The sequence below is a fragment of the Amphibalanus amphitrite genome, unplaced genomic scaffold, assembly GCF_019059575.1.
Source record: "Amphibalanus amphitrite isolate SeventyFive unplaced genomic scaffold, NRLGWU_Aamphi_draft 001368F_arrow, whole genome shotgun sequence".
In the NCBI taxonomy this organism is placed as follows: Eukaryota; Metazoa; Arthropoda; class Thecostraca; order Balanomorpha; family Balanidae; genus Amphibalanus; species Amphibalanus amphitrite.
Window position 1 is genome coordinate 68637 of NW_024882861.1, and position 11046 is coordinate 79682.

Below are 11046 nucleotides of genomic sequence, written 5' to 3' on the forward strand. Positions count from 1 at the left end.
AAAAGCTGCCAAATCAAAACAAGTAAGAGCTCTCAGCAAAACAATGAAGGAAAATGGGGAAGGAAAAATAAGTATTTTTATTGAAAATAGCTTGATTTGTTTGAAAGACTCAAAGCGAAAAATAAGATTAAAATTCACCACAACACTTCCAAAAAATATACATGCTGGAGATCAAAATAAAAACTGCATCATTCATGATTCAACTTGAAAGGCAATCAGCGCTTTAAAATTATTCATCACATAGTTTTTCCTTCAACTTCATTCACATTTTTACATTTCTGACGCAGAAAATACAAACAGCGCAAAAGGTCTCGTGTGTCGCTGGCGCGGCGTGCGCGCAGGAGCAGACATAATTTACTATGAATTGAGGGCTTCGAAGCCAAAATAGGTACGCGAATAAATCAGCCATTTAGCTGTCAGAAGTCATACAATCAGCTCATAACGATACGGTGTACGTATAATTTATAATAAATACGTATAATTTATAATAAAGTAATATAGGTAGTTTGGGAACGCCATCTGGGGTCCATTCTCCAAAGAAGACCAGAAGAGACTGGAGAGGGTGCAGCGACGCGCGACCCGCCTGATCACGGACCTCAGAGACCTGCCGTACCCTGACAGGCTTCGCCGCCTCGGCCTCCCATCGCTGCACTACCGCCGTCGTCGTGGAGATATGGTGACCGTGTACCAGCTCTTCCACGGACTTCTGGATGTGCCGCTTGAGTCACTGCTGACGAGACACGAAGCGCAAAACACGCGAGGCCACCAGTGGAAGCTGAGGAAGCCAAACGCCAAGCATCTTTCTCGCAGGAACGCGTTCAGCGTCAGAATCATCAACGATTGGAACGCCCTGCCAACAGACGTTGTCGCTGCTGAGTCGCTGTCGTCTTTCAAGGCGCGGCTGGACCGGCACTGGTCGAGCGTGATGTTCGACATCCCTACCCTGTACTAAGGACCATAGCCTCTCCGATTATGCCTTTCACTCGATACGAGCGGGACCCATAGGCCGAGTGGCCTTATAACCCGATGACCAACTAAGGTAAGGTAAGGTAAGGTAAGGTAACAAAAATTATAGGTAGACAGGTAGGTACCTACTAATTCTGAAGTTGATCAAAATGGATCCACATTTTAAAACGTGCGGTGCAACCTATTTTCACTCACCTCAATGGGTTTCGTCCACTCAGCAATCAGAAAGGATGTGGGCAAGGGAAATGATAAAGCCATATAGCATAAAGCGCTGTAGTTTTGTGGGATCAGGACCAGTAGGTATGGCTCGCAGGTTGACGATGCTCACCGGTCCAAGCTCTAAATCCGCACCAATCCTTCAGACAGAGCAGGAAGATCTGCCGCAAAGCCAGCTGAGAGTATAAAATAAAACATGCACCGAACCCGCACAAGTGACCAGCTGAAAGCCGCATTGACCTCAATTATTGACATGAGTCACAAGCCTGACCTCTCAGCAGTATGGAAATGAAATGAGCCGATCAAAACTAGAATAAAAAGCATGTCATGCCAATACAAGAATCCCATATGGCAGTAGCACCTGCCCCCGGCGATTCATCCAGGGTGATAATTGTGCGATGTACGTCCCATGGTTACCCTAGTGGTGTTGACACTGTCATTTAGCTGAACAGCTTGACAACTTGTGAAGGCCCCAGTTATAGAACTAAAAATATAAACGGCAAAAATTGGGCCCATCGCATGCATGCATTTTTGGCATTTCTTGAGGTCATTAGCTGTATCGAACAACAAATCTGATAGGCAAGTCATTCCCAGCGGATTTTACTACTTAGCCGTGGCAAAGTGGTGGTCCCCAAGGCCTGCCATCAGCCATGCGCATCTCGCCCTACCTGCCACCGCGACAACGCTAAACTCTAACATGAGCCGAGCGCATCTCGTTCACGAATGCTGCAGAGTGAGGAAAGAAACAAACTCAGATTTTTTCAATGCAACCTATTAACTGCGTCGAACGTAGGTAGGTACCCGATAAACTGTTCGCATTTGACAGCTTGTAGTGGCGGAGCAGTGAATTTCTGGCCCTCGGCTCCCATCGGCCGTATAAATCTTGAATCCCTCTCATCGGCCGTGCTCATCTCTCTTACTCTACCGCCGGCGCCTCGCAGAGCCGAGCGGTGCGTTTCGTGTTTAACAGTGCAAAAAGTGCGAACTTGCGGGCGACCCACGTGATTGATGGGACCACCAGCACTGGCAGTCCGTTCTGACCACTGCACACTCATTCGGACCCGAGAGGACACTGAATTACGTGGTGTCGAAGCTACAACAATGTTATTTTTTTCGATTTCCCTCATCCATCTCATCTGGCCTGTCAAGTCCGTCAATAAGTTCATTCCGCACCGCACTTCACTTTATCCGCACAGCACCAAGGCAAATCCGCACAGCACCAAGGCAAATCCGCACCAGCCGATCAAGCCCGCACCGACGAGATCTCGTCGAGATTGTCATACTTTGCAAACTGGTTGTGGGGTAGGTGCCTAGTTGTACAGCAGATTTCACACTCCACTTCTCAGTAGGCGGAACTATGGTCAAGCGTGCTCATTTTTGGGAACGAAAAACCCAAATATGAAAACGCTATGTAGGCGTTATTTAAAACAAGAAGAAGAACCGTTAAATGACGTCCATACAAATATCAAATGATCGTGAACCTCCTGATATTTGTATTAATATTGTTGGGAAAAAGTTTGATATTGTAAAGCCCAACATAGTTTCAAATCGTTCCATTATTACTAAAGCAGTCCGCCGCCCGGGCAGCGTGCCCAAATTTGGGAACACTTTGGTGCACTGTCCGTCCGACCCTTTCCGTCTGATCGCGCAATTTCAGGTAACGGTAGAACTGGCGCTGCCAGCGTTCCTTATTATGGGAACGGCGTACCCAAAATTGAGAACGATTTCACCGACTCCTTTCATGGGCTCTTTTCATCAACACGCATCACGTCCGACGCCTCAAGTTATTGTTAATGCAAAATCATAAGATGACCTTTCCGGCAGTGCGGCCGCTTGTTTCGCCAGGTCTTCCGCGCTCTCATTCCCGTCAATCCCGCAGTGGGCAGGAACCCTTTGCAGGATTAAGTACTTCACAACGCTCAGCAATGCTCAGCGAGGTCTTCCATACCTATATATCCGCCGTCCGCACCGAGTGTAATTTAATGTCATAGGTACCTACTGATCGTTCATATTTCTTTGTGTTCATTCCAGGATGGATTCAAAGCCTTCATCTCAAGCTCATCAGGGCCAAGGAACTACACCCAACAATGGAAGTCAACAGACTGCTTCCAATCAAAAGGTTTGCTGAAGTTTGATGATGATAATAAGCAGATGCGTTTCTAATTATTATTACTAGATGATATGATTCGTGTCAGAGAGATGTTTTATAAAAATTATATCCATAGCTGGTATACATTTTAATGTGCCTATACATTGAAGTACTAAAAGCTTTCCTTATTGTGTTTATGTTAGTTGGTCAAGCATCTGAACCATGATCAATGATCATTGTACCGACTTTCGATCTTTTTACCAAATGCTGTAAATCTGGAATACATGTGTTTTTGTTTATGACTGCAGCTGTACCTATCCACTGTTCTGTTTCTGTTCAAGCAGGCAAATCTGCACTGTGAGGTGTGCGCCAAGGACTTCAATAGGACCATCGAACTGAATTCTCACTTGGCTGGAGCCAAACATGCCAAGGCAGTAAGTGTACTACTGCAAAGCTTACAATGCTCCTTCTGTTCCGTTCCATTCATTGCATACCCAGCACATTTGAAGCATTGAACTTCCAGGATTGGTCTTCAACTGAAAGGAAATTTTGGGAGGCCATAGTTGTATATTGTTATAGATATAACAAAGTGCTCTAGCACACTACTTTCCTACTTCTTACTTTTGTTGTGCAATCAATGCAAGCTTTTTTCTCGAATGTTTCAATGGACGGATCTACAGAGCTTTAGCCCACGGTAAGCAGAGCTTGTTGCGTAGACCTCGACCCTTTCCGTCTGATCGCGCAATTCCAGGCAACGGTAGAATGTGGATAAAACGTACCCATCGAAGCCGAACACAGTCTGTCCCACTCAACTGACTTCCATTTACTGCGGTTGCTCCCACCAACCGCAGGCTAACCCCGTCAGGCGACGGAGCGACTCGAACCCGGGATTTCGCCGCTGGGAGTCCAACGCGGGAGTTACCACCCCCGCCTTGCGTCCGGGGAGGGGCGGGGGTGGTAACTCCCGCGAGGGACTGTCGCCGGCCCGGGCGGATGAGTTCAACCGGCACTTCGCGACAGTCGGTCCGCGTATTGCCGCTGAACTGGCAGCCGGCAACCCCCCGCCACTCCCGCCGAGGCCGCCCTGTGTCACCACGGCCAGCATGTGTCTGCGGCCGGCGACACTCCCGGAGTTGTCTGTGGCCCTGCGGCAGTTGTCGTCCTCCCGTGCGGTGGGACATGACGGTGTACCACTGTTTGCTATTCGCCAGTGTTTTCCTGTGATTGGACCCCACATTCTCCATCTAGTCAATGCCTCATTTTCTTTACGTACGTTTCCCTCATCTTGGAAGCTTGCTTCTGTCGTGCCGCTTCATAAGTCTGGTTCCCGTGACAGCGCTGTTAATTTTAGACCTATATCAATTTTACCAGTGTTATCGAAAGTATGTGAAAAGGTGGTTTGCAATCAGCTCGCTTCTTATCTTGATACGTCCTCTATTTTATCACCATCTCAGTATGCGTACCGCCGATATCACTCAACGGAGGATGCTCTCACCGACGCTGTCGAGTGGGTGACGCGCCGCGTCGACAAGGGTCACATTGTTGCCATGATTCACGTCGGTGGACCTCAGTCGCGCCTTTGATAGTGTTGACCATGGTATTTTATTGTCCAAGTTGAGCTGGTACGGTGTTGACCCCGGGTGGTTCGCGAGTTACCTCGGTGGCCGGCGGCAGGTGGTGAGAGGCGGCTCCCTATCCCTTCCTATGTCCCATGGCGTTCCGCAGGGCTCCCTGGTCGGCCCAATCCTCTTCAGCATCTTCACAAATGACCTACCTTCCTACCTTCCTCATGGACGGCTCATTTCCTATGCAGACGATACCCAACTCCTCGATTCCGCTCTTCCCACTGACTTACCTGTCCTTAAAAAACAACAGGAAGACACCTTGCTCGCTGTCCAGTCCTATTACACATCCAATTCCTTGAAAATGAATCCTAGTAAGACCACCCTGCTTCTTGTGGGTACTGGCCAGAACCTCAAGAAAACCTCATCCTTTTCCCTTACCATATCCGGTCACACACTACAACCATCCCCTTTTGTGAAGATGCTGGGAGTGACGGTCGACTCAACCCTATCCTGGGAAAAGCACATTTCAAATGTTGTCAAAAAGTGCAATTCCATCCTTCTATGTTTGTATAAAATTCGTCATCATCTTACCCCCGAGACCCGTAAGCTCCTTATCCAGTGCCATGTTTTCCCCCACATCCTTTACTGCCTCTCCGTCTGGGGCGGGGCCGCTCGCTGTCATTTACATAAGGTGCAGAAGATCCTGAATTTTGGTGCTAGGGTCGTCTCCGGAGCGCGGGTTTCTGAACATATTTCACCGGTGTTGAGAGCCCTCGGCTGGCATGACATTGCTGATCTTGTCGTCCACCGTGACTGCTCCACTGTGTTCAGGGCGCTGAGTGACCCTTGCGCTCCGGAGGCGATCCGCTCCCTATTCACTCGGCGAGCCGCTGTGTCGCAGCGCTCAACGCGGGCAACGTGTGCCGGTGTACTGGAGCTGCCGGCTTACCGGCTGTCTATGTCGCGCCGGGCCTTGTCGTACCGAGCGGCCTCGTCCTGGAATCGCCTGCCGCCTGCCACCACCGGCTCTCGAACTAGAGCGGAGTTTTTACGACTTTTAAACTCGACATGTGACTAGCGTTTTGGTATTTTAGTACAATGTGTATGCGTGTGTGTGTTTGTGTTTTATATGTTTTTACTATTGTCATCGACTAGAAGCTGACACTAATCCATCATTGGAATGCTTCGCTAATACAATATACAAATACAAACGCTCTACTAACTGAGCCACGGGACGGACATTTTTGGTCTACCCGAAATAAGATCTGAAGCTAGTAGCATTTAAGCTTGTATCTAAGTTTACAGATTACCTTTAACCTCGTACATTTTTATGAATGATCATGTTCTCATATATTGGTTATCAAAAACTTCTCGCAGTTGTATATGCCTAATGTCATCAATGCACTTTCAGGTGAAATCGCGACAGATCCTATCTGATCTGAAAGAGAAGATCCCGGCGGCTACCGGAATCAACAGCATGTTCCGCTGCGCCCCGTGCGACATCACGCTCAATTCTTCACAACAGCTGGCCATGCATCTCAGCGGTATGTTTTCACACCCAGGGGAAATCTGTGAGAAATCGGAAAACACTGTCCGAGCGTACGGCACGGGTGCGACCCCCCACTCTCTGTGATGTTTCACACCAGTTTCGAGGGATTTCGGAGCACGAGGGACCCGTATAGATGTCTTATACGCCTGGTCTGACTGTCTGTTTGACCGTCATGTATGAAGTGTGTTGAATCTGATCACTCATCTGCCTGTGCCCTGGCAGGAAGCCGACACAAGATGAACGAGAAGACCAAGCGGTGCGGCAGTGCCATCGTGCTGGCTGACCGGCAGCCGGTAGCAGTTGGTGTCGGCGCGGGCAGCCAGCCGTCCGCTGCCGCGGGCCCGATCGTGGCCACTTCTGCCAAAGCCGCTGCCGCCGCTCCCTCAGCCTCAGCCTCTGCTATTGGAGCCACCCGCGCCGCTGGAGCCACAACCCCCGCTCCCTCAGCCTCAGCCCCCGCCGCTGGAGCCACAGCCCCCGCCGCTAGAGCTACAACCCCCGCCTCTGGAGCCACGGCCGTCTCTAGGACCACCCCCGCCGCTGGGACAGCTGGTACAGGTGCGATGGACACAGTGTGGAAAGTAGGGTGGCTACGGGCTCTGTAATTGTATACACGACCGGCGAGACAGTGATGCTTGCTCGCTATCACGCGATAATATTGACGGATTGAGTAAATGTTTAATTGTAATGTAATGTAATGTTATGTTTAGTCTTCGATTGTAATGTTGCTTAGTCTTCTTGCAGACTTCTGGTCTCATCGCGCCCATGAAATGGGCGCGCCTCGTTGCTGGTGCGCCCTCAAACACCAAATCATCATCATCATCATCTATAGAAAACCGGTTGTGGGGCTAGTCCGCTTGTGACCCCCTCATCTCATTTTTCAACACTATCGTAACCCCTGTATCTCAACGTGCCTTTTTACAGGCGCTGCAGCAAAACCGAAAACCGCCGCCGACAGCAAGCCCGCCAAGCCGCCGGTGCAGACCTTCAAGTGCGTCGCGTGCAATGTGGACCTCAACTCGGAGAGCCAGCGCGACCAGGTAAATCCATCGACTCGCTACTAATGTTGGGCCGGTTACATTGGCTCCGTCTATGGCGGGCGCTGATAAGTAACCAGTAACGTGCTGTGGGCTTATGTGCACCTTACATCTTTGGTAGGTACTGTGTCGCATACTCGTATTGTTTTGCCTTGAGTCATTATGTATTATGTGAAACGTTAAAGGGCGTTTATGGTGAAACATTGAGACTGCTGAACGTAGGTCTCAATAACTTAGGTAACGGATTTGCAGGTGTGTCCGAGTCACGGTATCATTTCATTTAAGCAAATCATTCATATCCAAACATGGGATAGATTGTTATAATATCAGACCTTTCAAAAAACGAATAGGCGTAGCTATCAAAACAGGATAATTTAGGCCTGGTTTGGAAAAGTTTTGATGAAAACATCACACGGTTGGTTTCGTGATGTGTTCGCCTGGACGGGTTTCGAAAGTTCAAGCGAACCTAAAAGTTCGTTGATGCTCAAGGCTGGTATTGCGTCAGTCGGCACCGAAGTTTTATCAGTTCTGTCTGAATTAGCTGTAAGTTCATTGGCATGAAATATATTCCAGGAGTTTTATTTATTATTATTAAGTATTGAATATAGGTGCTTTTTTTAAGAATTAAGATTGCGTTTAGTTTTTACGACAACGGCGCCCCTTTTACATTAAAATTATATGTTCTTTAAACTTTGAAAATTCATAAATAATTTACTCGATATGCTGCTCATCGGTAAAATATGAAAACAAAAGTACATTATCATCCTTAGTGTAAGCGCATTAGATCAATTTTGATTATGCACATTGTCTCAACCAAAACGTTGTGTGAACTCCCGCATTAAATTTAGTTCGAACCTTTGAATGGAAGGATTCACAAGGACAGAGCCCCCGCTAAGCGAAGCTTGTTGCGTTGGCCCTGTCCTCTACCCTCCGATCACGCAATTCCGGTTCTATGGCAGAATTTGGAGTCCAAAGTTCAACGTGCGCACATAGCCGCGCACGACCGGTCCCCTCACTGACTTCGCCTGGCTGCGGCCTGCAACCAACCGCAACCATACCTGTCAGGAGGCTCAAACGTCAAACGCCCTTCGCGCTTCGAACCCGGACTGTTATAACCGGGAACGCGTGCTCTCACCACGCGGAGTTTAACGCTCTACCGACTGAGCTACGGGACCGGCATGTGACAGGAGGACTCACAATTTGTTTGTAATATCTTAGTCGTGGAGAACAATTCTGTTGCTCGCTCAATGATCAGCATTTTCTATAGAACTTTCGGAGAAATACATACAAATGTTTCTTTGTAACCCGAGTAGCTCAAACAGTGTGTCTATTTTCATATTTCCCATGTCATCAATGCGTGCATATGAAGTGGACACACATAAAAACGAATGCGCAAAAATGTTTTTGTCGTGGATATAAAAAGGGTTGAACAGCCCTTCCTTAGCAGGCGATGAGTGAACGCTCACTGGAACTAATGCGGAGCTTAGCCTCAAGTTATGTTTGATGGAGCGTTAGCGATATGTGTATTCAGTTTATACACGATGAGTGTAGGTAAACTTGATCGTCGAATCCGTGCCAAATCCTTCGAGAACTTCTCAAAGCAGAACAGCAAAGTTTTTCTATGAAATAGAAATGTTACTCATGGGAAAGGACGTGACTCGCCAGGAATGACAAAACTCTGACGCTCCATTTGTTTCAGCACATGAACTCGAAGAAGCACGCCAACAAGATTGCCGGCAACAAAGTGTCCCACAGTCGCGGCTTCGGGGAAGGGTTTCGCGGCCGGGGCACGCCGTACTCCACACGTGACAGGGGCGGCCGCGGCCGCGGCAGGGGCACTAGTGGCGGACCCGGCGGCGGCTTTACCAGCGGCGGTCTGCTCAAGAGTGCTGGGTACACCAGTGGTGGGTACAACAGCGGTGGGTACAACAGCGGTGGGTACACCAGCGGTGGCGCCGGTACCGCCAGTGCCAGTTTCGGTGCCAGCAGCCTCAAACTAGGCGGCGGCTACACGAACAGCGGCTTGACCGGCGGCAGTCTCAACAGCGTCAGCTTGAGCAGCGATCTGAGCACCAGCAACAGCGGCTTCACCACCGGTGGCCTCTCCGGCGGCGGCCTGGCGCGGGGCATCGGCCGCGGCCGGGCCAGCTGGCTCGGTAAGGGCGGGGGGACCGACTGGATCGGTAACGGAGGCGGCTACACGCCGGCCAGCGGCGTCGACCCCGGCTACAGCGGTGCGGCGCTCGGCAGCTCCGGCGGCTACAGCGGCGCGGCGGCCGGCCACAGCGCCAGCGCGGCGGCCGGCTACAGCGCTAGCGCCGGCAACTACAGCGGCGCGGCGGCCGGCTACAGCGGCGCGGCGGCCGGCTACAGCGCCAGCGCCGGTCTCGAAATGGGCGACCAGGGAGACTTTAACATGCCAGAGGCCGGCCAGTTCAGTAACGCGACCTATCACAACGCCAGCGGTGGAGGAGGGGGTGACTATTCCTCTCCGGTCGGCCCCGTGTTCCGGGGGCGCGGCGGCCAGGCGCACGCGGCTCTGCCCTACAGCCGGCCGCCGCCGCCGCTGCCAACGCAGCCGCCGCCGCAGCAGCCGCCCCCTCCCCCGCCTGTCTTCCAGTGAATGGAGAGGCGCCGCGGGCCGGACGGGTAGCGGACGGCAGGGCGGGCCGCTGTCGTCTTGCAGTGTACCCACAGTGGTGTTATGCTGCCAACATCGTCCCTGATATTGTCACATTGGCTCTGTGGGTGTGGCAATGTCAGATTTTGTCACACGGGTGAGATATCTGTGTGACGGTAAGATTTCTGAGCGACAGATGCCGACCGGCGGATAAGATGGGTATTATTTGCTTCAGTTTGTTTCAAATGCAGATTTCCATCTCATTTGTTGGTTCAGAACACAATGGGTAACCCGTTGAGCATTGTATGTCGTCACGAGGACATCAAAACTTGCATCCCAAGATAGCGACTGATGTGTGAAGTTGTCGCGATGTCGTGTGATCTACCATCTGCCATACAGTCCGGTCGCCGAGCTATCCTGACTTGTCGTTCCGAGCCGAGGTGATTAGTCCATCAGGGTACAATCGGAAGTCCCGCCAACCTGTGTTTTCCGACCCGGAAGCAGGTCTGTTCCAATGCCGCGCGGATGTTCCATCTGGTGGTGCGTGACAAGTACGAGTATGATAGCAGTCGCAACCGCCGAGCAGGATGTACAGCGTAGGTTAATGGCATTATGTTCAGCCAGCCCCATTGTCATTTTCACTGTCATCCTCTGGTTCAATACAGAATCGGAGCTAAGTGTCTGTTTTACCTGCGTGGGGCTGATGCTTCGAGGATGTATTGCGAAAGAAACTGTAACGGGGAGAAACAAAACCATGAAACATGCAGCCGGTCAACGGGGGAAGCAGGCTGAGTGCGGACTGAGGGGACACCCGGATAGCGTTGCTGACTGGATCCGACGGTCACTCTCGCGTGTTACCCGGTCGCGTATTCTGAGGAGACAGCTCGGTCCCGTAGGCACCACATTGGCCTATGGTTCATTATCGCGGGCCGCATTTGGCACAGACAGCCCCAAAAAGTCGCCATGCGCCGGGTGGGTTAGCACGGGCAGGAGGACTGGGCCGT

At 50.7% G+C, this 11046-nt stretch overlaps 1 protein-coding gene across 10 annotated transcripts; it reads left to right on the forward strand.

The window, feature by feature from the left end:
* The first annotated feature begins 298 nt into the window (after positions 1-298).
* Positions 299-10719, forward strand: LOC122372518 (fibroin heavy chain-like). Of its 10 annotated transcripts, none has more exons than XM_043349763.1 (7): positions 299-451; positions 3214-3301; positions 3616-3705; positions 6248-6380; positions 6608-6943; positions 7310-7425; positions 9122-10719. In XM_043349763.1, exons 2-7 carry the CDS (start codon positions 3215-3217, stop codon positions 10043-10045), a joined length of 1686 nt encoding a protein of 561 aa, XP_043205698.1. In that variant the 5' UTR covers positions 299-451; position 3214; the 3' UTR covers positions 10046-10719. The 10 variants fall into 10 exon arrangements, with proteins under 10 accessions (XP_043205698.1, XP_043205694.1, XP_043205695.1 ...); XM_043349759.1 differs by having other exon boundaries at positions 302-451; positions 3613-3705; XM_043349760.1 differs by having other exon boundaries at positions 302-388; positions 3613-3705.
* The last annotated feature ends 327 nt before the right edge of the window (positions 10720-11046 follow it).

Bases quoted from the DNA above. Each gene is read 5' to 3' on its own strand.
- LOC122372518 (XM_043349759.1), top strand. From the start codon at position 3,215: ATGGATTCAAAGCCTTCATCTCAAGCTCATCAGGGCCAAGGAACTACA. The intron at 3,302-3,612 runs GTTTGCTGAAGT...TTTCTGTTCAAG, and splicing joins AGACTGCTTCCAATCAAAAG to CAGGCAAATCTGCACTGTGA. The intron at 7,426-9,121 runs GTAAATCCATCG...CATTTGTTTCAG, and splicing joins CGGAGAGCCAGCGCGACCAG to CACATGAACTCGAAGAAGCA.